This window comes from Suncus etruscus, chromosome 10 (genome assembly GCF_024139225.1).
Source record: "Suncus etruscus isolate mSunEtr1 chromosome 10, mSunEtr1.pri.cur, whole genome shotgun sequence".
In the NCBI taxonomy this organism is placed as follows: domain Eukaryota; kingdom Metazoa; phylum Chordata; class Mammalia; order Eulipotyphla; family Soricidae; genus Suncus; species Suncus etruscus.
In genome coordinates this window covers 17,550,630-17,578,214 of record NC_064857.1, presented here as the reverse complement: position 1 = coordinate 17,578,214, position 27,585 = coordinate 17,550,630, and the positions used below count along the sequence as shown (strand labels likewise).

The window sequence follows — 27,585 nt, the reverse complement described above, 5'->3', positions numbered from 1 at the left end:
AAAATGGTCTTGATATTTAAAGGGAAGAATGAAACAAAAATATTGTTTGCCTATTCATTTATTTAGAATGTGCTTGATAGTGAAGTCAGGACTAACCTGAATGTTAGTCCACCACCTTAAAAAAGCTTAAAGGTTGCTAGATTAAACAGACAAATATAATTTGCTGCTGTGAATGAGCAAAAAAAAACAACCCCTGCTTTTCTTGCATGTGTTATTTTCTTTTTCTTTTCGGTTTTGGGGCCACACCAGCTACCTATGCTCAGGACTTACTCCTGGCTCTGTGCTTAGATATTATTCCAGGAATGTCTTGGGGGAACCACTCAGGAGGTCAGAAATTGAACCTTGGTCAGCTATATGCAAGGCAAGTGCCCTTACTCAGTATACTATATAAAGCTTTCATATTTTTAAATTCACTTTTATTTTATATCTAAAGGAAATCTTTTCAAACCAACTCCTCAATAAAATAAATACAGTCATTTAAAGCTATTTTATCATTTTTGGCAATTATTAATCATCTTAAAATGCTTTTATTAGTAGAAAATTAATAAGTTAAAAGGAAAGTAAACATGAGCTCATTTTTAAGAGTATCCAAAGTACATTTTTTATATTTTCATTAATAGGAAATTCTTTTTGTATTTCATGTAACTTATCCATCCATAAAATACTTAGTAGTTTCACACCATTTTTCTCAAACATTAATGCATATATAAATTGCCTATGGTTTTCAATAAAATGCAAATTATAGTATAGTATGCCTTGAAGTCAAACTTTTTCTTATTAACAAGTTCCCAAATGATGCTGATTCTAACTACCAAATATATCAACTATATTGTGCTTCCCATGAGTTCTGGTGATATGTGTTAACATTTTCCAATCCATGGCAATCTTTACAAAATATTTCACTTCCAAACTCAATACTTAGGGATTTTATTCCTCTGGGAGTTGTGTGTTCTGTGCCATCACTCTCCCTTAATTGGATTTTTAAAAACATATTCATATTACAATACTCAACAGGAGAACTTCAAGAGCAATGTGGAAAAGGATTTGACTCTGTGTGTGTGTAAGAAAAAAATGTGACTGTGACACAATTGGAAAGGATGGTTAAATCATTGCAGGCTTACTATTATTTACCAAAAATAAAACTTTGTGCAGACAAAGCATTTATTATAAATCTTTTATTGTCAGATAATGTGCAAAGTTATGTAATATTGTGTACTGTAGTTAATTCACTGCCAATACTACACATTTTGAAGATTTAAGACAAGACTTGAATAGCACTAAAGTTAGTTCTCAAATTTTTCCATACTTACTACTTGCCATAGATACAACATGAAAAACTTATTAATAATTTTAGTACAGCCATATATTTGAACTCATAGAGGTTTTCTGCTTACTTAAGCCAATAAATAACCTCCACTGTTGAATACTAACTTTCTAAGAAACTCAACCTACAGGAAACATGGGTATTTAAGGAACTGGATCAAAGGTATCATATGTCAGTCCTTCCATGCAACGAATGACTGGCCAAACAAACAATATCACATTGCTTTTTTGTAAAAATGATACTCTACACAATAATCCACAAATGATATATGAATCATTTCCCAAACAGGAAATCAACACATGATCGACCCCAAATAAAAATGACCACAGGGATGGTCAGATATGGCAGAATTCAATAATATTGATTTAAGCCTCCAAGTTATACATTTTGTGCTTGTTACTGACTTTCATTTCAAGATTTCAAAAAAGCAGGTATCTTTCCATGTTTAAAAGTCTTTATACATTAAGAAAGAAGACAATAAAAAAAAGAAAGAAGACAATACTAATAAAACACTACAAAAGTGGCTTGTGTTTAAAATGTTTAATGCTGGTTACTTATTGTGATCATGATTTTATAATGGATATAACAAAAATAAAATCTTGAGAGCCTTGAAACCAAACAAAAAAGTGGCCCTAAAGATCTTTTAATAAATAATTTTTCTGTGACACTGAATTCTCTAAAGAATCATTTTTCTGTGATTCACATAAAGTCTTTAAATTGATTTTTATTTATTGATAACATTTCTATGGCATATATATAATATCTAGTTGTTCTAAGCATTTTCCATATAGTAACTATCTTATTAATATGGCAATTCTTGAATGAAGGTACTATTGCAGATGAAGAAACTGAGGAACAGAGAATTACTACACCAAAATTGTTCTATTGAATCCAGAATTTAAATCCAAACTATCTGGCTCCTGAAATCACATAAACCTATAGCCATGTAAATATTTAGATTCAGGAGAAGATCAAATAATAATAGTAGCTAGCCACCTTTACATCTTCATATCAGAAACATTAATCTTGAAGATCAAATCAGTGATAACTTCCATTTTGTTTCAATGGCCCCAGATGGTCTTAATCCTTTCTGAGAGCAGACTTATATTGAGGAGAAAATACCTTCAAATTAATGACTAGTTTTATTAGATAACTTGGGGGCTTTTAAAATAATTGCCCTGATTTAGGAGAGGAAGACTTATGAGACCTTAGAACCCTCTTCAAACAAACACATGGGTCCTCTACAGGCCTAGCAAAGAACATAGAAACATCGTGCAGTGTGGACATTGCATGGTGACCAGTTGAGGAAAGAGAGAAATTATAACCATCATGGTTTGCACATTTCAAAATGGATCTGAGGTATTCTTAAACCCTAGATTGATTTTAATTTTCTAATTAAACAAATCTGCAACTCAAAGATAAGCAGACCAAGCATTCACATTTAATATAATCAGCAGATATTACTTCAAGACTCATCTCAAATGCAAGCAGTTAGGAGAGATCTGTGGGAAAACTCATTCCCTGGTGGAACATTTTTAATTATCTTTTAATAAAAGAATCAGGCCCTGTCATTTTTCAAGGAGACATTTGCAGTAGTAAAAAAATCTGTGTTTATATAAACCATTTTTATTAGTCATGATTAAGGGTAACATTTTGTGTACATTTGTCTTTACAAAACATTTTAATGTGATTGTAAAGGTTAATGAATGCATTTCAGCAATCATTTTGCAAGTCATCTGGAAATAACAGCTTCTTAAGGAATTGTACTTAACCATATTATACATAAAAGTGTAATGAAAATTTAAGACATTTTTCATCCACTGTACCTAGATGATAATATCTAGATTTATCATCCGTTGATATCTAGGTGATAATATCTAATATTTAAAATGACAAGATTGCAAAAATTTTGTTTTAGTAACAAGAAATACAGTAAGTAAATGGATCTAACTCATGTAAAATAAAGTGCAACCTACATTTACAGTTGGCAAACTGAAGCCAGAGATTCTTATCAAGATGTCACTTGTTTTCACTTTCAGATGCTAAGGGGAGGGCATGGACCACTTCAGGCAGCTGAATCCAGGCTGAAGTTCTGCAGCCTCCAAGGAATCCTGCTTCTGAACATAAATAATTGTCTTTACGACTGCACAGTTCTTTACCATTCCCAATGCTAATATTGAGTGTTGTTATTTAAGTCTTACAGATTTTTCTGAGAATTGCCAGTTAGCATTATTTAGAAACATGAAAAATTATCACTGCTATTTCTATTCTTTTGATGCAGATTATATGATTCAAGATTCCTAGCACTTTAAGAGTAATTTTTCATCATACTTGAGACTGAATATTTTCTTTTATTAGAAAAACAAAGAGCAGGACTGGAGTGGTAGCACAGCAGTAGAGCATTTGCCTTGCATGCTGCTGACCCAGGACAATAAAACTTTCTCTAGAACTTTTAAGAACTTACCATTCTTCTAAAATATTCATTTTATCCTCCTTTGTTTTAATGTGATTTTTATCATAAGGGCATATGTACCTATTAGGCTGTATTTAAATTAGTCCATTTTAGCTCAGAATTTACTCAAACAAGTTCATCTGTGGTAACTTCAGTGGCAGGTTAGAACACAAGCCTAATAGACATTTATAGGGACCAGGAAATAGTATAGCATGTAAGACCCTTGCTTTGCACTTGAATGGCCTGTTTTAGAACCTATAATCACATGATTTCCTGATAATTATCAGAAGCAATCCCTGAGCATAAAGCCAAGATTAATCCCTGAGCACTTCTGCATCTTGCCCAAAAAACGAACAAAAAACTTAAATAATAAATAATAGTAGCCTATGGCTGGAGCTATATATAGCACAATGGTAGGGCTTTTGCCTTGCATATGGTCAACCTAGGATGGACCTGGGTTTGATTCCCAGCATCCCAAATGGTCTCCTGAGCTGCCAGGAGAAATCTGAGCACAGAGCTAGGAGTAACCCCTGAGCACCTCTGGATGTGGCCCCAAAACATGAATAAACAAATGTTTAAATAAATAATAGGGTCCTGGAACAGCTTAAAAGGGCTAGCATGTAGGCTTGATATGCAGAAGCACTGAGTTCAAGACCAGCACTCTATTGATGTAAAGTTCCAGAAACAAATCCTGGAGCACTGAGATAGGAGTATCTTCTAAACATCACTGAGTGTGATACAACCCCCCAAATGAAATTTATTGAGATTAAACCAGCAGCAGTGACTCACAGGGTATCTGGACCAATATCCAGTTTGGGTTGCCTGTTCTAACTTGACCATATGGTCATAAGAGAATAGAATTACTAAGCCTCCACCATCTTTCTCATCAGCTTTAGTCAGATTACTTTTCTTGTCTGTGCATCTAACTCAGTGTATGTAAAATGGTGAGACATGTACTGCTTGTGTGGATCAAAAGAGTTATTTTCCATATAAAAAAAACAAATATGGAACTGATAGATATCAATAAAGTACTATATAAATATAAGGAATTCTTTGTAAATTATCCTTAGTTAAAGCTGGATGTTTAGTTATAAAAAACATCAGCCTTTGCAGATAGAATGAGCAAAGGGAAAACAAGGAACATAGTCATGACCTGAGACCATTTGGTTTTTGAAAAATGTTTACTAAGTAGTTTAAATCCAATAAAATATTTGTTGACTTTTTCAGACAATAATGTCAGAGACTTAGGACTTTGTGCTCATGTCTCACCTGACCAGCCCTATGTAGATATTTAAGATTACTTTTTCTCCATGAATGTATGTTGACTTATAATCCACTAAATTATCTGAAGTTTTACTAGAGTCTTTCTCCACCCATTTTCCTTCCAACTTTCTTTAAGGGAACAGTTCTGTGTAGTATTTCAAGATGGCAGTCACCAACCTGAGAGAAATGCTAAAACAAATGGATGCTTCAGCAAACAGGCACAGTTTCATCCAGTGGTGAAACTCAGTAGACATTATTTTGGGGTGCCATGTTTACCTCTTCCTGGCATTAACCTTGTCATTGTCTACTCCCATAGTATTACTGTGAGGAACTCTACAAGCCCACTTTAGATAAAAAACAACCCAAGCCCTAATGGCCAGTAGTACATTAAGCTTGGCTTAAAGCTGTCTTCAAAATTTAAATCAAAAGGAGAATCTGGAGGTAGTAAGTGTGCCAACCAAGGTTTGAATTCCAGCATTCTCTATGGCCCCCCAAACACCACCAGGAGTGATTTCTGTGTGCTGGAGTAAGCCCTGAGTACCACAAAGTATGTAAAAAAAATAAATTCGGTTTTAAGCTAAAGGAAAGGGTTGGGGATAGGGCTTCAGTAGTATAGCAAATGCCTTCTATGTGAGAAGCCCAACAGTGATTCTCAGTACATGTGTCCTGAGCATCAGTAGGTATGGCATTGGTCTGAGTGTCACTGGGAGTGCCTTCCTCCTGCATTGACTGCTAAGTTTGGCCCTATTAATAAAAAAGAGAGAGAGGAAGAAAGAAAGAAAGAAAGAAAGAAAGAAAGAAAGAAAGAAAGAAAGAAAGAAAGAAAGAAAGAAAGAAAGAAAGAAAGAAAGAAAGAAAGAAAGAAAGAAAGAAAGAAAGAAAAGAAGAAAGAAAGAAAGAAAGAAAGAAAGAAAGAAAGAAAGAAAGAAAGAAAAGAAAGAAAGAAAGAAAGAAAGAAAGAAAGAAAGAAAGAAAGAAGAAAGAAAGAAAGAAAAGAAAGAAAGAAAGAAAGAAAGAAAAAAGAAAGAAAGAAAAGAAAGAAAGAAAGAAAGAAAGAAAGAAAGAAAGAAAGAAAGAAAGAAAGAAAGAAAGAAAGAAAGAAAGAAAGAAAGAAAGAAAGAAAGAAAGAAAGAAAGAAAGAAAGAAAGAAAGAAAACAGGTGGATGGGGCTGCATGTAGTAAGATCATCAGTTTGTGAATAACTTAAAATGCAAAGTTTATGAATATTAAAAGTAATACTATAAGTTTCAGCAAAATATCTAGATTAGGAAACAATACTGTTAGATATAAAAGAGCTCTAGCTCATCAGACGTGGGCCTTTGCTTTGTATTAGGTACATGTGGCTCCAAATCCTGCTCCATTGTTTAATGATCCTTGAGCTAATAAGTATTTTATTTGTTTTATGAACCATATTTAGTGTTGCTCAAGGCTCACTCTTGGCTCTGAACTCAAGGATCACTCTTGGCAGAGCTCAGAATAGTATATGTGGAGTTGGGAATCAAACTCAAATCTTCTGCATGCAAAGCAAACTCTCTGCACTTACTATCACTCAGGCCCCCAACTAATGATCCTTTTTATACCACAATTTTCTTTTGGTTATGAAGAAAGAAAATAAATGCCACCTAAATCAATGGTTTTTAGATGGATTAAGAAAGAAATTGTCGGGCCCGGAGAGATAGCACAGCGGCGTTTGCCTTGCAAGCAGCCGATCCAGGACCAAAGGTGGTTGGTTCGAATCCCGGTGTCCCATATGGTCCCCCGTGCCTGCCAGGAGCTATTTCTGAGCAGACAGCCAGGAGTAACCCCTGAGCACCGCCGGGTGTAACCCAAAAACCAAAAAAAAAAAAAAAAGAAAGAAATTGTCAGGCTGGAGAGATAGCATGGAGGTAGGGCATTTGCCTTATGTGTAGAAAGACAGTGGTTCGAGTCCCAGCATCCCATATGGTCATCCGAGTCCCAAGCCTGCCAGGGTCTATTTCTGAAAATAGAGCCAGCAGTAACCCCTGAGTGCTGCTGGGTGTGACCCAGAAGAAAGGAAAAAGAAAAAAAGAAATTGTGTATTAGCATTTTGTAACTAAAATATTATCTCAAGTCCCTAGTTAGATAATAAAGATACTAAATAAAAAATATTCAATATATAGGGATCGAAGTGATGGTATAGTGGATAGGGTGCTTTCCTTACACGTAGCCAACCTATGTTCCATCCTTTGTCTCTTATATGGTCCTCTGAGACTAACAAGAAGGATTCCTGAGTGCAGAACCAGAAATAATCCCTGAGCAGAACTGGGTGTGGCCCTAAAGTTAAAAACAAAAATCAACACTTAAATTCTTTTTTTTGGGGGGGGGGTCACACCTGGCAGTGCTCAGGGGTTACTCCTGGCTGTCTGCTCAGAAATAGCTCTTGGCAGGCATGGGGGACCATATGGGACACCGGGATTCGAACCAAACACCTTTGGTCCTGGATCAGCTGCTTGCAAGGCAAACGCCGCTGTGCTATCTTTCGGGCCCAACACTTAAATTCTTAAACATAGTGGAATTCTACTAGATTTACTTAGAATTTAGGAAATGATCATTATTCAGTAATTGTAGTAGAGAATGAGGTCATTACTTGTGACACAACTGTCAATATCATATTATCTGCTAACTGGTCATTCTGGGTAATGTCAGAATTGTCAGGCTTGTATTTGTCATCTCAAGACACTCTGTCATGTTTCATATCTCATCCTACCTCATACATATAAAACTTCAATAAAAACTAACCCTAATGCCTATCTGTAAGCTCAACAACATAAAATGTCACATTCAGTATAAATGAAAACTGTTCCCTAAAGCAATATAAGAAAGGTCTATACTGAGGTTTTTTGAAGAATCAGAATAATAGTTAAAGGATATCAGTTCTACACACACACACACACACACACACACACACACACACACACACACACACACAACCTCTTGTTTGTACAAGATTACTCATCAGCAATTCCAACTAAATCTCACATCTCTTGGCTTTTGCACAGACTTCTATACTAACCTCTCTAGTCTCCTCCCTGTCTAGGACTCTTCTACCCTCTTCTATTTTCAACACTTTACCTTGTGCTAGATAATTTTTTAAGGATAATTCCACTTTTCTTACCTGTATTTAGGTTTCTCTTCTGCAAAAATTTGTAGACAAATATGAAAAAGATATTTTATAGAACCAAACTAGAACCACAAAATATTCCTTAGATACCTACAGTGAGAGAAAAAAAAATGGATACTTAAGATTTTGTGTTGTCATTCATCAAATAAATACCTTTTAAAGAAATTGTGATCCAGGCCCCAATCAATAATAAATGTTAATTATTAGAATAGTAAATCTGGGCTGGAATAATAGTACAATGGATAAAGGCATTTGCCTTGCACATGACCAAGCTAGGTTTAATAGCTGACATCTCAGATGGTTCCCTGAGCCTGCAAAGAGTAAGTAACTCCTGAATACCACAAGGTGTGACCCAAAAATCAAATAAAATTAAAAAATAGTAAAGTTATTCTTAAAAATAAAATGAACATAGCATTCATTTGTAACTTTTAACTTTACATCTGACTTTACAAAGGCTTAAGGGAAGATAATTGAATTGACTATAAGTATAAAGCAGCCTTTTAACTATTTTGTTTTGCCTCCAAATCACAAATGCAGATAGAAGTATGGCACATAAACTAGAAATTTATGCCATGACCACACTATATTGATAGAGATATTTGTTTACATTTACTGCTGAAGTCCTTACTCAGATTTGTTTAATAATACCAATCTACATACAAACATTTTCACTATTTTATGTTTATAGTTCATAAAATATAGTTTTAAAATATTCTGTTTCTCATAAACATAGTTTTGTGGCAAAGAAAAATCTTTATAAGAAAGCATTGAAACCAACCATTTCAGCTCTACAAGGTCATAAGATATTGCACTGGGTAAAACAATTCATTTATAAGTAAAAAATAAGACAACCCTCCCTTTAAAAAGAGATTCAGAAATGCCTGACCAAAGCACAAAGGTAGAGAGAAAATGAAGTGAATTTCTTGTTTCAATTAAAAATTGTTTTTTAAAAAATAGTGTAGTATTAGAACAAATAAAAGAAAATTGGGCCAATCCTGGAGGTGTTCAGGGCATATTCCTGACTCTGCATACAGAGGGATAGGTCCTAGCAGGATTCTAGGGAACTTGCGTGGTATTGGGGTGCAACACAGGTCAGTTGTGAGCAAAGTGAGTACCCTACTTGCACCCTACTATTGCTCCAATCCCAAGAAAATGAATTTTTAGTATGATTTCCCAGTTAGTTTAGGATTAAACATTAAGAAAACTGGAGTAAGGGGCTGAAGCGGTGGCGCAGCAGAGGGGCGTTTGCCTTACACATGCTAACCTAGGACGAACTGTGGCTCTATCCCCCAGTATCCCATATGGTCCCCCAAGCCAGGAGCAATTTCTGAGCGCATGGCCAGGAGTAACCCCTGAGAGTCACTGGTGTGGCCCAAAAGCCAAAAAGAAAAGAAAACTGGAGTAAAAGCTTTGACATTTTTTTAAGTATTTTTTTTTATTTGAACACCTTGATTACATACATGATTGTGTTTGGGTTTCAGTCATGTAAAGAACACCACCCATCACCAGTGCAACATTCCCATCACCAATGTCCCAAATCTCCCTCCTCCCCACCCGACCCCTGCCTGTACTCTAAACAGGCTCTCCATTTCCCTTATACATGAAATTTTTTTTTAATACAAAGAATCTTTTTGAAAATCAATAGTGTTCATCCATAGCTGCAGTCGATGTGTTTTAGAACTGGAGCAATTGCCACTTAAATAAATTGCCACTCTATTACCACTTAAATAGAAAATAAAAGGCAAAGAAATCTAACTCGGGGAGAGAATTTGTGCTTTGTGTCCTAGTTGTGTGGTTAAATATAAACCCTTCCCGTTCAAACTCCTGGCAAATTAACCAATAGCCACATAGCGATTCTTTCAGAATTGTCACTTTTGACACATTTTCAAAGTGAATTCTGAATACCTAGGACAAAGATCCTGAAAGAAGAAGCGAAATAAAATTTCTGCCAGTGAAAGGAATTCCTCTTAATTTTTCCAAATCAATCTCTAGTTTCTTTTCATGACATGATTTTTTATTCTTACAGTCTTATCTTCAGAAAGGGTGGGATTAACCTTATACTTCCTAGTATAATCTCTTTGTTTCTATGTATTCTCACTGATTACTCCCCCTCGTAAAATAATTTCATGTCACATACCCATTTAATCTTTGTTGGTGTTTTGTTGCCATACTCTGCCTGTTCCAGGGCCACTTTCGGCAGTGAAGGGGGAATCAAGTAGTACCAAGGATCAAGCCCATGTCTCTCTTATGCAAAGCAAGCTCTGCAGCCCTTTTATTCATCTCCTTTTCCCTCCCACTCAATTTTTGTGGCAACCCTGGGAAAGGCTTTGTTCCCATTTAACAAGAAAAGAAAGCAGAAATCAAAGGAAATTACTACTAGCTGAGTTCCCAGCATTGCCCAGGACAGGACAGTTCTCTATGTAGCCTACTTCTCCACAGTATTCTAGTACTTCATCATACACTGTTCTGGGGTTCCTGGGAGAAAGGGCCTGAAGCAGGGGCGCTGTGAGAATTAAGAAAAAAGGATGGGGAGAGGCAGAGAGATAGCACAGCGGGTGCTAAAAACCAGTAGGGTGTTTGCCTTGCACGCGGTTGACTTGGGATGGACCTGGGTTCGATCCCCAGCATCGATTATGGTCCCCCAGCCTACCAGGAGCGATTTCTGAGCGAATTGCTAGGAGTAACCCCTGAGCACCAACAGGTGTGCCCCCAGCAAAAGGGAAAGAAAACAAGACAATAAGATGGGGACTGAGTAATGGCACAGTGGGTAGGGCATTTGCCTTGCACACAGTTGACCGGGGTTCAATCCCTGGCATCCTGTATGGTTCCTGGAGCCTGCCAGGATTGATTTCTGAGTGTGGAGCCAGGAGTAATCTCTGAGTGCTGCCGGGTGTGGCCCAGAAACCAAAAAAAGAAAAAGAAAATAAAAGACAACGTAAAAGAAAATCACGGGGTCAGGGGGTGCATTGCCAAATGGACTCAGAGCTCTGACTGTCCTTTACATACAGTATTTACATTGTTCAAGGCTAATAAACCAAGAAGGGAGACATCTAACTATACTAATCTAACCTAAGTGGGTCTTTACATATCAAGGGAGCCAGAGTGATAGCACAGCAGTAGAGCATTTGCCTTGCACGCAGCCAATCTAGAATGGACCTTGGTTTGATCCCCCAGCCTCCCATATGGTCCCTGAGTCAGGAGCGATTTTTTGAGCGCAGAGCCAGGAGTACCCTCTGAGAGTCACAGGGTGTGACTTAAAATCAAAAATAAAATAAAATAAAAATTCCACTGGTCAAAACCCTCAGATATTTCCACATCAATCTTTACCACATTCTAGAACTGAGATGCTTTTTCCTGCTGTGTTATTATTTAAATTGCTTGTTGAAACTGTGACTAGATTCCAAAGCATCTTTTATATTTTTTTTTGTTTGGTTGGTTTTGGGCCACATACAGCAGTGTTCAGGGACTCCTCCTGGATTTGCATTCAGAAATCATTTCTGGCTGTACTTAGGAGCCATACTGGGTGCCCAGAATCAAACTTAGTCAGCTGTCTGCAAAGCAAACACCTTACCTACTACACTATCTCTTGGATCCAACCATTTAACATCTTTATGAATAAATATTCTGGATAAATATAAAGAAAAATAAAAGATAAATTAGCACCTTTGTAACTTTATTACATATTACCAAATTGTTATTTTTAAAAGTATTATCAGCTACTTCACTATACCAAATTCCAATTCTTCGATATCATGCAGGCCACATATTGTTTCTATTTATGCCTGTTTTTTAGCTAGTTTTAGCTGGGACTGTTGATAACCAAGTCATATAATAGCTGTCATAGATACAATAAAACACACAGGTTATTTGGATCCCACACAGTCAGTTATACCAACATACAGACCTTCTCAGAACTTAAGAGAGTGTCATGAATTTAAGAGTGCCAGATGGCATCCCTAAAACTTATATTTCATGCATCACTTATTCTGCCTAACATTCCAAGGTTTAGGAAAAAAGGAAGCAATTTGCAAAGCAGAAAGATGAGAAACATTTTCTTTAAATTTGGAAATGATATATTTGAATATGAGAAGTATTTTTTATTGAAAAATACAATGGCTTAAAAAATTTGTTTAAAAAAAAAAAAGTGAGCTCCTGGGCCATTCCTGGCACCACATATGGTCCCTTGGCCCCTGCCAGGAGTGAGCTCAGAGCACAGAGCCAAGAGTAAGCACTGAGTTTGGTATGACCCAAACAAAACTAAACAGAAAAGGTAAGAATGTGGCTTGCTGCAGAGTGCAAATTTTTCATGTATCTCACGTATAAGATTCTGGATTCAGTATGTGGCACCACTAAATAACATAAGAAAAAAAAGTCAAATCTAGCTTAACCTTTATAGTCATTGAAGCTCATTTATCTTTATTTTTAAGAACTTTAAGCTCAAATTCTCAAAATTAAAAAACCTAACTTTCTGAAGACATATAACCTGGAGATACATAATGACTGAAAAGACAAAGATCATATGATCTAACTATCATACTTTCTAATCTGTTGCATAGTTCTTACTGCTATCTACACAAACACATTTCAATGAAAAGAGTCTTTTAACTTTCCAATTTTATAAAGAAAATGAAAAACCATTTTATTTTGGTTTTTGTTGTTTTGCTTTGTTTTGGGGCCACACCCAGTGATGCTCAGGGGTTACTTCTGGTTATGAGCTCAGAAATAGCTCCTGGCTCAGGGGACCATATGGGATGCCGGGGGATCTAACTGCCATCTGTCCTAGGTTAGCACATGCAAGACAGACACTCTACCACTATTCTCTCGCTCTGACCCCAGAAAAACTATTTTTAATGAAAATTCTGTGACTAAGAAACTTCCATAACTAGTAGAGACTTCACACATCTTGAATTGATCAGCAGAAGCACTAACAATTATCACCCTTCGGAAAATATCGCAACAATTCGATATCCAGACTTCAGTCCTAAATATCATAGGCAGAATTTGCTTCTCAAAAAAAGTAAAATGTGTAGCCCCTTTTGAAAGACTACCCTTAAGTACCTTGGAAGAAGAAACTGAAGACCAAATCTCAGAAGAGGAAAATGATGGCAACAATAAAAATAAAATTGCTTTTTATTGCCAACCAACAAAATTGTGCAACAGAAATCAGAAACTGGAGAGCCGAATCACCAAAGATCAAGTAATATAAAGCCCTCCTATCACTTCTATTCATGAAGCCACCTTTCCCCCCCTTCTATTTTCTGGCCCTGCCCCCAGAGTGGGCCTTAGATCTGATTCCTTCATCTTTAAAACAAAAGTATTTATTAAATTAGTTAAGAATTTTCAGTAGCGGGGCTGGGAAGGTGGCGCTAGAGGTAAGGTGTCTGCCTTGCAAGTGCTAGCGTAGGACGGACCAGACCGCGGTTCGATCCCCCGGCGTCCCATATGGTCCCCCCAAGCCAGGGGCGATTTCTGAGCGCGTAGCTCAGGAGTAACCCCTGAGTGTCAAACGGGTGTGGCCCAAAAACCAAAAAAAAGAAAAAAAAAAAAAAAAGAATTTTCAGTAGCTTCTTTGAAATCCAAATTTTATGGCTAATAATTCCATTTTGCACTAGGCAAAATGGAATCTGACGAATTTCAACGTATCTGTAATGAACTTAAATCAAAGTCCTTTGAGAAATGCTGTTCATAAAAGTAGGAAAGCAAATGCAATAACCAAAATAAACTGGATCAAATATTCTTCTTGGAATATTTTCTTGAAATATAAATAATTCTATGATCTCAAATATTCTTACTTTTTGCTATTACAGGTTAAATGTATTTATAAATCTACCTGCAAAATATAATATTTCATATCTTTCTTAGTTTGTTGTGTGTGTCCATGCGTATGTTCACACACAGTGCTAATTTCAATATTAATTTTCAGTTTCTTTATCTTGGCAGTCTTTGGTTTTAATTACAATATAAGATAACTGAGATTTTAGTATGGAAAAATGGTAATCTTAACATTTGATCATAGCATAAGCCAAATCTTTGGTGCCATTGATAATTACCATCTCTTAGAAGAACTTTGATTTCAAAGTATTCAAATGAGACAAAAATATTTTAAAAGAAGGTTTAGAAAACTTCTAGATGAGTTATTGTCTTCATATATTTTGATCTGAAAATTCAAATAATTTATATTTAATATTGCTTATAATAGCGGTTAGACGAATGACTGACATGTTACTTGCCTGAATATTGCTTTTTCATTTCTTGTGGAAAATTACACTACTTAAAACTCTAACATGATCTGATGAATCCAATTTCAGAAAAATGAGTCTTTCTGTAAAACTGTTAAAGGAAATGGTGTTCATATTCCAAAACAAAAGCAATTTTCATGGCATGTCTAGGTAAAACCTGAAGAATTTCTTTCATACTGGTTAGTTTCTTGAAACTATCTGCTGAAGATAATCACACTGTGAAGTTATATTTGGACTCTGCATTTATTTGAAAGTCCTCCTGTTACACAAACTCCCAGAGATTCAGAATAACATAGTATTGCTGCAATCATATTTTTAATGCCTAGCAGTTCTAAACCTTGATACTGTCTATATATCCTATTCTCTTAAACTTATATTTACTCGTTTGTATGAATATGAAATGATGGCTATCAAAGCCACAGAGCTAGTTTTTATTGGGCGGGGAAATACCTGGCCACTCAGCTTTGGTTCGTTGCTCCAGTTATATAAGCAGTCAATGCAGATTTTGAAGAATGACTAACAAACACTATTATCAATGAGTTTTGATCATTCAAATTTTACAACACTATTATGAATTAATATTACAAACGTTTTACAAAATGTCATTGAGTAAACTGAATTTCTAAGTTTTTAGAAATAAGCAAAATGACCATCCTACTTGAGGCTTTCAGAATCTTAGACTAAAGTATTTTTCTTTATTATTTATATGCCACCCATTTCCTAATAAAATATTGGGCAATCTACTTTACACTATGCCAAGGAAAATAGTGGTTTATGTCAGGATTTAAGAAATATAATTATAATAAATTTCAGATTGCTAAGTTTTTACATTTTTTCACACAAAATACTGCAGAATTCCTATTCCTCCCCGGGTTTTGTTTTGTTCTCTTTTGGGGCCATATCCAGCGGTGATCTGGGGTTAATCCTGCATTCAGGGGGTCATTTCTGGCAGGCTCGGGACAATTTGGGATGCCAAAGGTCACACTTGGGTCAGCCTTGTCCAAGGCAAATGTCCTACCTGTTTTTGTTTTTGTTTTTTAATATATATATACATATATATAAAGTATCTTATTCCATTATGTGAAGACAGATAACCCTCATTCATGATGATAAGTAGTATTTATTTTGATTTTATTATATTTATGTTCTCAGTATCTAAACCACTGGTCTATTCAAGGTGAAAATCAATCAGACAAAGTCAGAGTCTTGCTTCTTTTTTGGTTCTGAATTTGTAGTGTATCTTATCTTGCATATTCCATCCCTGAAGTTCCTGTTTCCATGAAAAAATAAAAATAATGTATCAGATACACAGTCCCTGGCTACTTTATTCAATCCAGAGGTATAATCAGACTAAATTCTAAAATGCATATGAAATAGAAATTGGGCTTTCTTTCTAGAAAAAATAAACAACAAAGTGAACTAGAAAAATAGTAAGCAGGGGCTGGAGAGCTAGTGCAGTAGTAGGGTGTATGCCTTACATGCAGCTGACTCAGGCCGGGCTTGCCTGAGTTTAATCCCCCAGCATCTCATATAGTCCCCCAAGCCAAGAGCAAGCACCACCAAGCACCATCAAAATTGAGCCCTGAGAACAGTGTCAGGTGTAACCCCTGAGCATCACCAGATGTGGCCCAGAAACAAACAAAAAAAAATAGTCATTCATTGGGAAGGAGAGAAAAAAAATGACAGGATACTAAATTATATAATAGATACATATTCTCATTAAGCTTGGCAATAGTTTAAAATTAAACGAAGAGTAAGGTGAGGTCTCAGGCAGGAATAATTTACTGTTCTTAGTACAATTTTTATCACAAGGGTAGATTGGTGCCATCTTAATTCCTTTACCTTGTCATAATTGCGCTATCAAAAATCAATCACATTGAAGCTTAAAAGCCTCATATATTTTTGTAAAACCCAAAGATGGGTGATAAATCCTTGACCTTCTTAGATGTCCCTTTATTTGATTTGATTTCCATTCCTTTGCAGATCAAAGTATTAATCTTCAAAAAAAAAAAACCTGGTTGTGATAGCTTAGGAATTTATAATTTGGAAAGAAAATGAGTAGAATGAGTGTATACTGACTACATCCATTTTAATATTATACCAATTAACATTACATCATTGTAGCAGAAATCATTATCTCATGTCAGTGATCTTAAAATAGATGTTAAAATAGATCTTTAAACCTGAAGAGTTATTCCTCATTTAATTATTGAATCTTTAATTTCTTGTTCATTGACATTTTATTAAGGTCCAAGATTAAATCAATGCCATTTGTATTTCAAATATAAACTTTTTTGTTTTTGTTTGGTTTTAATTTTGATTTTGGTTTTGTTTATTCTTGATTTGAGGATCATACTTGGCAATGCTCAGGGGTTACACCTGACTCTGTTCTCAGGGTTCAATCTTGGTGGTGCTTGGGGGACAATTTGGGATTTGAGGGGAAACTGGGCAAGGTCCTTACTTGCTATACTATGTTTTTGATTCCCAAAATATCAATATTTTTGGTTTTATTTCATCTTCTGTGATGATATTTACAATAATAGGGCTCCTGAAAACATTTCTAGATGAGATCACAGATGTGACTTTTAGAAAATAATCTAATCACAGTTTCAGGACCCCAAAGCAACCCAGACCAAACCCCTGCCCCCGAGAAAAAAAGAAAGAAATTCTCTCTCTCTCTCTCTCTCTCTCTCTCTCTCTCTCTCTCTCTCTCTCTCTCTCTCTCTCTCTCTCTCTCTCTCTCTCTCTCTCTTCTCTCTCTCTTTCTCTCTCTCTCTTTCTCTCTCTCCCCATTCAATAAAGTGCAGCATAGTTGGAATCAACTTTAAAAAGGCATAAGGGGTTTCATTCATAAGTAAAAGAAGCGCAATTTAAAAAGTGAGAGAGCAGCTAATTGTTATCTAGGTTAAGAAAGAAAATAGGGGCCGGAGAGATAGCATGGAGGTAAGGCGTTTGCCTTTCATGCAGGAGGTCATCGGTTCGAATCCCGGCGCCCCATATGGTCCCCTGTGCCTGCCAGGAGCAATTTCTGAGCCTGGAGCCAGGAATAACCCCTGAGCACTGCCAGGTGTGACCCAAAAACCAAAAAAAAAAAAAAAAAAAAAAAAAAAAGAAAGAAAATAGAAGGAAAACAGTTGAGAGAGCAGTGATCCATATGGGATTCATTTTAATAATTGTAACTGGAAGTCATAGGTCTTTTACAAACAATTGAGCAGAATACAGTTTCTTCTTACTGTAATGTTTATTTGAGTCTGGGTAGTGGCAGTGAGAACTACCAATATCCACAGCTATTTATTGCCTTCTATTGTTTAGGTCTTCCTTTAAAAATGCCCTATCTGTAAAGACAGTTTTTCCCCTACATAAAAGAGTTATTTTAGCCAATATTTACACTGATTTTCATACTTCAAGTAAAAAAATTATTTTCAATGGGAGCTCAGAAACTAATGTAAAGCTAGTTGCTATAAAAAATATCTATAGTAATGAAAAGGAGCTTTGATTCTGCATTCTGTATATTAATTGATTTTTTCCTTTATTTTCTGTCCATATCTTTCAAATGAGGACATTTGGATTGAGTATAGTTGAATATTGGGGTTGGAGAGATTAAGGTATTTGTCTTGCTTGTGGCTGACCTGTTCTACCCCTAAAACCACATATATTGCATTCCAGGGATCACTCCTGAGCAAAAAACCAGGAAGTAATCCCTGGATATTACTAAAACCACTTGCAACTCCCCCTACTCAAAAAAAAGCATTTTAGAACTTCCCAAGAAACCTCCCTTCTAGGCTAATATATATGATCACAAAGGAAGGAAAGAAAAGAATATACTAACAACCCCTGGGTGCTCTTCAACTGAGCCACTGTCAGCTGCCCCATCCTGTGAATGGAGATGCTATTATGAGCATTACAAAGTTTAATGTACTGGAACACAGCAAGTAATCCACTCAGATTATGAGATGTTTTCTCTCAAAGTACATTGATGAAATTTCCAGAATGTGGTATTGTCTTGTTGATAAAAACCAAAAATAGGAAGAAGGGAAGGGAAGGTGGGAAAGAAAAAAGAATTTCCTGTCTAGAGATGATGGTGATTGTACTTGTCATTATAGACATGATACTTGTCAATTGAAAGATTGATCACAATATTTATTAACTGCTTTCTATTCTATCCAAAACTATGCTATGAGTATTTCATGGATGAGCAAAGGTTAATATTTACCTTCAATGGATATATACATTAGAAAAAAATAATACATCAAAAACCAGTGAATATGCTGGTGAGAGTGCCATCTAGTTCAGCCTTTCTGAAAAACAATATGGAGATTCCTCAAAAAACTGAAAATCGAGCTCCCATATAATCCAGCTATACCACTTCTATGGATATACCCTAGGAACACAAAAACACAATTCAAAAATCCCTTCCTCGTGCCTATATTTATTGCAGTGCTATTTACAGTAGTCAGGCTCTGGAAACAACCGAGATGCCTTTCAACAGATGAATGGCTAAAGAAACTGTGGTATGTATACACAATGGAATATTATGCAGCTGTCAAGAGAGATGAAGTCATTTTCTTATACATAGATGTACATGGACTCTATGATGTTGAGTAAAATAAGTCAGAGGGAGAGAGGTTGACACAGAATAGTCTCACCCACCTATGGATTTTTTTTAAGTAGACATTAATGTAATAATTTCAGAGACAAAAGAGTGTAAGGCCAGAAAGACCGGCTCACAATATGAACCTCACCACAAAGAATGGTGAATGCTGTTAGAGAAATAACTAAACTAACAACTAGCATGACAGTGCTAATGAATGAAAGAAGTAGCATGCCTGTCTCAAATACAGGCAGGGGTGGTGGAGAAAGGAGATCGGGGGCATCAGTGGTGGGAATGTTGCACTGGTGAAGAGGGACGGTCTGTTTATGACTGAAACTTAACTACAATCATGCTTTTAATTATGGTGCTTAACTAAAGATTTTCTTTTAAAAGAATCAGTGAATAAATCTAACCATTAAGTAATCAGATATACAGCAAATATTCAAGATTATAGAATAGCCAGTGAAAGACAAAAAGAGAGTGAAGTGGGTAATTAGCACATCAAAGAGCAAAACACTGAAGAGGAAGGATAAGGATTATGATTCAAATTTAATAAGGAATTGGAAACTAGAGAAATAGTACAGGGGTAAAAAATGTACTTGCACATGGTCATCCAGGTTTTACTCAGCATTTTCTCATAAAAAGTCCCTGAGTATAGCCAGGGTTAAGGATAAGCTCTGAGCACAGCTGGGAAGGCTCAAAAACAACAAAAACAACAACAAAAAACACCTTCCCCAAGAAGAAATTGATAAGGCTTGAGATCAGAGAGGATTAAAAAGAGCAATACTACCTGGGACAGAGCTGGCACAATGGCACCATAGTAGAGTCAAAGCCTTTCTTTTTCAGTTTTTTAATAAAATAAAATTTTTCAACTGAATCACCATTAGATACACAGTGAAAAAGTTGTTCATGATTGAGTTACATGTTCCAATACTCCTCCCTTCACCAGTGCACATCTTCTACTACCAGTATCCTCATTTTTTTCTCCTGCCCTCCACCCTACACACCTACCTCTGACAAACAGGTTTTTCTTCTCTCTTTCATTTTCTCTTTTTTTTAGACTTTGTAGTTTGCAAAAGTGTTCTAAAGAAGTATCATGCATATCAGTTTACCTCCTTCCAGCACCCAGTTCTTCCGCAGAATAATCATTTCCAACTTTCATTGTCATCTATGAGTGATCCCTTCTCTGCCCTAACTGTACTACCCTCCTGTTTGAGGCAAGCTTCCTACCAATGGTCCTCCTAACCCTCGTCTTTAATGTCTTGGGAATTATTATCATACTATATTTTTTATAATATCCCACAAATGAGTGTGGTCGTCTATGTCAAAGCCTTTCTCAATTAAAGAGTTTGCCATTGCAAGAAGGATACAGTCAGGATCTATCCCAACTGATACTAAGAAGCTTCCTAAGATTATGACAGACTATATTAATGAGAAATTGCAGTGACTAGATAGATAGATAGATAGATAGATAGATAGATAGATAGATAGATAGATAGATAGATAGATAGATAGATAGATAGATAGATAGATAGATAGATAGATAGATAGATAGATAGATAGATAGACAGGCAGACAGGTCATTACTCTTGAGTTAAAAAATATTTAGAAAATAGGGATCCTGGGGCCGGGCGGTGGCGCTCGAGGTAAGGTGCCTGCCTTGCCTGCGCTAGCCTAGGACAGACCGCGGTTCGATCCCCCGGCGCCCCATATGGTCCCCCAAGCCAGGAGCGACTTCTGAGCGCATAGCCAGGAGGAACCCCTGAGCATCACCGGGTGTGGCCCAAAAACCAAAAAAAAAAAAAAGAAAAAAAAAAAGAAAATAGGGATCCTATTAAAGAATTCTAGAGATTAGCAGGGTGGATTTGTTTTGTTTTTGTTTTTGTTTTGCTTTGTTTTTTGATTCCCTGATCATATAAGAAAAGAAAGAACAAATAATGCATATTGTCAATTTTCCTACACCCTCTCTTTTTATTAGATTAGCAAACATAACTAGAGCACAGAGAATAATTGTACTGAAAATTAATAAATCCAGAAAGCCTAGAATAAAAATTGAGGAATGCTTTCTTCATCATAAATATATGTTCTTCTCTGAAAGATTGGATAGAAGTTTAGGCCCTTGCTTTGCATACAGCTGACCCCAGTTTGATTCCTGGTAGCACATATGGTCCACCAAGTATTGCCAGGAGTATTTTTGAGTACAGCCAGGTGTGATCCAATAACCACCCCTGCAAAAAAAAAAAAACAATAAAATATTTTCTTTTTATAATAAAATAATTGTATATAGAAATCTTGAGGGAAGAAAGAAAAGGAAAAGAATTATACACTCTGGATCATGGGCTTCCCAGATGCAAAGCATATACTCCAGTCTAATGAGTTATCTCTCTGGCCACTCTTTTACAGTTTTCAAGTTACTAGTCTATGAGATGGATTTTTTTACTTTATATTTGCTTTTAGGGTGATCCTGAATAGTAAAGTTCTTATCTTTAACATGTTCATCTAATATGTTCTTGGATTTGTAAAAATTTTTGAATACCATCTTGGTTTTTTTTTACACTAAGAAAAAAAATGTACCAGACTACAAACCCTGACTGTTCTTGATGTTAACTGATAAGTAAAATTTAATATGTTTAATATGTTAATATGTTAACATGCTTTTGAGTAAAATTGTAATTCACATGGGGCACTCGTGTAAAGACATATTTGAATATTTGTAAGACACATGGTTTTAAGAAACAAATAGTCCCTCAAAAGTTTCAGCTTTCTAATATTACAAAATATTTAATAACAAATCTTAAAATGAATGTCATATGTACTATTACATAAGCAAGGTAAATTGTGTTGCTTATTTAAGAAACTAAAGTGTGGAGGTAGATTCCTTTAAAGAGACCTTCTAGATGTGCTAAATTGACTCATAGCAACATGACAAATTTTGATCTTTGCATATGGTTCAACATATACGAGCATATCAAAGTCTCTGCATGTAGCATTTTAGCTTGAAATCAGAGTGAGAGAGAGAAGAACAGCTGCTGGCATTGTTGACATAGATGAATTTTATGCATTTTTGTTTGTTTTGGAGGCCACATCTGGCAGTGCTAGGACTTACTTCTGCCTCTATGATCAGGTATCATTCCTGATAGTACTCAAGGACCATATGTAATGCCAAGTTCAGCTGCATGCAAGGCAAGCACCTTAACCCTTGTACTATCTCTTAGAAGACCCCTGACTTTCTGCATTTCTTCCCAGAGACTTCAGCTTTGTTTGTTGTTTGCTTGTTTGTTTATTGACAGGCTTCTGTGGACAAATTTTTTTTTCAAAATTAATAATATGGTAGATGGACTAATTGACTTTTTAGAATCTCTTAGAACATTAAAGCATTGGGTGTTTGAATTAGTTTCCTGCTGGCCACTAAGCATGCACTTAAAAATAAAACATAAATGAGTATACAAGGAATTCTTTGTCTTTATAAGACTTGGACTGCTGTAATGATCAAAGGACCCTGCCAAGATGTTAATGTTAACATATCTATCACTTCCTTCCTTAATCGGTTGGTCTAACAACATAATCAACAAAATGAGATGTTACATCCCAATCTCCCATCTGGTCATTATTTGTCTTGATGAATATTCATTAGATGCTCTTTAAGAATACCTGGGCAGGATAACTCCTGATACAAGATGGAAATAAAATGAGAAGGAAGATAAAGAGGAAAGGAAGTATACACTTATGTAGATGTTTGGAAGATGGATCCCCAAACTGAGTGATTCATCAAGGAAAAGACCTCATCAGATCTCAGAATTAGGTTTATGACCTATGGAGAAATTGGAAGATAGAAGAAAGTTCACTTTGCAGCACTATTTATAATAGTCAGAATCTGGAAACAACTAAGATGCCCTTCAACAGATGAATGGCTAAAGAAACTGTGGTACATATACACAATGGAATATTATGCAGCCATCAGGAGAGATGAAGTCATGAAATTTTCCTATACATGGTGGACATGAAATTTATTATGCTGAGTGAAATAAGCCAGAGGGAGAGAGACAGACGCAGAATAGCCTCACTCATCTATGGGTTTTAAGAAAAAGAAAAGACATTATTGTAATAATGTCCAGAGACAATAGAGACGAGGGCTGGAAAGGCCAGCTCACCACAAGAGTAGTGAGTGCAGTTAGAGAAATAACTACACTGACAACTATCACGGCAATGGCAATGAGCAAGAGAAGTAAAATGCCTGTCTCAAATACATGCAGGAGGTGGGGAAGGAGGGAGATTAAGGGCATTGGTGATGGGAATGTTGCACTAGTGAATGAGGATGTTCTTTTTTATGACTGAAATTCAACTACAATTGTGTTTGTAATCAAGGTGCTTAAAAAATAAAAAAGAAAGAAAAAAAGTAAGTGCACTTTGTTTTAAAGAAAAAGCAACACACTTAGGGCCCAGTTGAGTAAATTTGCATAACAAATACCCTGATGTGTTCTCTGCCTCTCTAAACGAATGTGTCATTCACTATTCTGGCTAAGCCAGCAAAAGACACCTCCAGCATCTTATTTCTACAGAAGAGATCTGTAAGCACCTATATGCAAATCACCCTCTCTTTCTGCCAGTTTTGTCTTTTTTCTCCTCCTTTCTCCTTCTTTTAGCTTAATCTTACTGATTTTTTTTTGCAGGAGGAAGGCTTTTTTTAACTCCCTTTCTCTCACTTCTCATCTACCTGCTCTAATATGCTATTTATGCCCCCTAATGCTAATTAGAGTTCTGTTTCAGCCTTTTATTCATTTGTATTTTGTTCAAAAGGGCAAAATATTGTCACTAACAAGTCATTCTATGAGGAACTCCCATTATAATTTGGGTGATTATAAAGTATAAAGAGAGAATCAGAAAAAATGAAAAACACTAACCTAGAATTTTTTATTGCAGCCTACAAGGAAAAAATGAAGGAGCTGTCTATGCTGTCACTGATCTGCTCTTGCTTTTACCCAGAACCTCGCAACATCAACATCTATACTTATGATGGTGAGTGGTTTGCAAAAGCTTGCATCAAATTGTTACTCACAGTTCTGATAGAATCAAATCAATAGTTTGCAGATCTGACTCTAGACTTGCTGTGTCTAGCTATTAGATTTTATTGATTCCCTATTGCTCCAAAGTGGTTTGAGTTTGATCCTAATACCAGTACATCAATTTCTCTTAGGCAATGAGGCTCGATTGCTATTAGCAGTGGCAGCCAGTGATTCAACATCTTCTGTTCATTCATGACTTTTCTTTGAAAAATAATAGGGTACTCGAAGCTGCAGATGCAGCAAGCTGTAATTTACAAGAAAATGCTTGGTAGTTAGGAAATTCAGGAAAGAAAATCAAGAGCCATCACAATTTTTATTTTAATATACTCTTTGCAAACATTCCTATATGACTAGATTCCAATAATAAAACTGACGTGGCCAGGGCCCCTGATAAAATTTTATAAGAAAAGACTAAAGACTTGGTACGGCTGTTAATTTACTTGTAGTGCAATCTTTAGGTTTGATTTATTCTGATTCATTATTACCTTCTGACCCTGCCATGTTTTGCATTATGCAAGACAACTTGCTGAGATGCTCTGAGCATTATATAACCCTAGGTCTTTTCCCCATCAGTTTTGAGGTTTGCTTGGTTTAATGGAAATCAGATAGCACCAAACCTGGCATTTGGCCTCCAATGCAATTTGAAAATAGCAAACCATATCTATTTACAAATAATTGTGCTGATGCATGACAGAGCACCTAAATACTCCAACCATTATTCTACTTCTTGCAAATAGTATTAGATTTCCTAACATAAATATAACCATTCTGTAAAAATATAACAACAATTCTACTAAAGAAAGAGGTCTTTCATGATTTAAACCAGATATAGCAAATAGTCACATGTGGCATTTTATTTCTATTTGCTGAAGTGATAGTTGCCAGCATTCAAATTATTTCAATTATCTCAATGTTCATGTATATGTCTAACATTCTTTACAACTTCATTCCTCAGATATGGAAGTAAAGCAAATCAATAAACGTGCCTCTGGCCAGGCTTTTGAGCTCATCTTAAAGCCACCATCTCCCATCTCTGAAGCTCCACGAACTTTAGCTTCTCCAAAGAAAAAAGACCTGTCTCTGGAGGAGATTCAGAAAAAGCTGGAGGCTGCAGAGGAAAGAAGAAAGGTACCTTTTCCATGGGTTCTCAAATGCCTCTCTTACACTTTTGTTCCCAAGCCACTTACTTCCTTTCTCTCTTTATCCCTCCGCCTCCCATTCTTCCTCCTTCTCTTCCATCTTCTCTTGCTCTCTCTCATTCTCCCTGTCTCTCTGTCTCTGTCTCTCTCACTGTCTCTCCCTCCTCCTTCTCTCCCTCCCTCCCTCTCTGCCTCTATCCCAGTAGAGATCCTGGCTAAAGTGCATAAGAATATCATCACCTATAGGTTTTCATTAGTCACAGAACTAGAGGCCTGAGAGATAGCACAGAATGTATAGGGCCTTTGCTTTGTATGCAACTATCTCAGGTTCTATTCCCGGCATCCTATATGATTCCTTGGGCCTGCCAGGAGTGATTTCTGACTGCAGAGCCAGGATAATGCCTGAGTGCTGCCAGGTATGGCCCAAAACAAAAAACACAAGCACACAAAAATAGCCCCAGAACTAGGTTAGTGCAAGGAAAATTGATGTTTGGGGTGCTAGGTAAAACTAAAGATCTTACATCCTCAAATAACAGCAATGCTTTGGTACCCCTTTCACCTATGAATTTTATATGAATAATCTTCCCATCCTAATTCATAATACATAAACACTGCAGGGAAAGCGCAGTTTTGGTTAACAATTCTAGAAGGGATTAGAATGAGATCTTTGCCTCTTATGTTGGTATTCTTCACCAGTGGACGCTGCTGCTGTCTCCCTATCCATCCTTGATGTTGAGCTTTCCAAAATCTGGAGATTCCGAAATCTAGGAATATCTTTCTATCCCTTTGGTGGAGGAGAAGAGGGGCTGCTGAGGGAAAGGTACCTCCAGATCTGTTCTCTGGGGTCACACCCAGCAGGACTCAGAGGCCTATGTGATGCTAGGGATCAAACTGAAGTTAGCTGGATGCTAAGCAAGTTCCTTAATCCTTAGTACTATCTCTCCTTTTCTAGATGGGTTAGATGGGCTTACTTTCTTATTGATCCCTCTTTGTATTAGAAATCACTGTTTGTTTTTTTTTTGTTTTGTTTTTGGTTTTTGGGTCACACCCAGCAGCGCTCAGGGGTTACTCCTGGCTCTATGCTCAGAAATCGCTTCCGGCAGGCTCAGGGGATCATATGGGATGCCGGGATTCGAACCACCGACCTTCTGCATGAAAGCCAAATGCTTTACCTCCATGCTACCTCTCCAGCCCCCAGGAATCACTTTTTAAATTTTAATTTTTCATAAATGCATAACCAAGAAAATCTAAGAGTATTAAAAATGGAAAGCAGGCCAGAGAGCTAACACCATGGTAGGGTGTTTGCTTTGCATGTGGCTGTCGTGGGAGGGACCTGGTTCGATTCCCAGCATCTCATGTGGTCTCCTAGCCTGCCAGGGAAGATTTCTGAGTACAGATCTGGGAGTGAGCCCTGAGCACTGCTGGGTGTGGCCCAAAAACCAATAAATAAATAATTAATTAAACAAATAGTTTTAATAAACAAATAAAAATAAAAATGGAAAGCAGTCAGAAGTTCTAAGTCCTAAGGACTGGAACAGAAATTAAACTAGATCTGTTCTAATTTCTGTATCTGATGTCTAACCCACCATAATGCTCTGGATTAACCCATATTCGTTATTTTAGTAATTTATGCCTACATTGGGCTCACCACATATTTTTATCATGAAAATTTTTAAAACATATCATCATGAGATTATATTCCATCTTATAACTTGAATGGTAACTCTACTTTTCATGTTATAGTAACTTTTAACTTATTAAGATAACACCTATTAAAAGTTAGGCAAAATATTTAATAATTAGATATGAAATAGTTACAAAGAAAATGAAGATAATTTCTTCCAAACATTGTACTTTTAACAGGAAGTGGAAGAAACATGGTATATGCACATGAATAAATGATATATAGTGACTCCTCCATATAAACATACACAGTTTATATAACATATAAACATACACAATTTGCATACCTAACTATAGCACCAAACAATAAAAATCACAATTGAAAATCCTCAGATCTGAATAACTACAATAATAAAAAGGCATGTTGATTCAAGGAAGTTCAGGTTCTCATCCATGAATAGATAGATAATGGAACTAGATCATGGGTTGATGTAGAAAGAGATGCTACAACTTGATTAGAATAAAGTCAGTGACAGCTGAAATTAAAACTTAGAAGTGAAATTTTTTTTTTTTTGGTTTTTGGGCCACACCCGGTAACGCTCAGGGGTTACTCCTGGCTATGTGCTCAGAAGTTGCTCCTGGCTTGGGGGACCATATGGGACACCGGGGGATCGAACCGCGGTCCGTCCAAGGCTAGCGCAGGCAAGGCAGGCACCTTACCTTTAGCACCACCGCCCAGCCCCAGAAGT

The 27,585-nt window shown here is 36.3% G+C and overlaps 1 protein-coding gene across 1 annotated transcript in view; it reads left to right on the top strand.

The window, feature by feature from the left end:
* The window catches only part of STMN2 (stathmin 2), a 50,269-nt gene that overhangs the window by 4,877 nt on the left and 17,807 nt on the right, over positions 1 to 27,585 (top strand). Inside the window, exons 2-3 of the mRNA XM_049782035.1 lie at positions 23,932 to 24,027; positions 25,030 to 25,202. Of these exons, the coding sequence (XP_049637992.1) occupies positions 23,932 to 24,027; positions 25,030 to 25,202 (269 nt within the window). The remainder of the gene's footprint in view (positions 1 to 23,931; positions 24,028 to 25,029; positions 25,203 to 27,585) is intronic.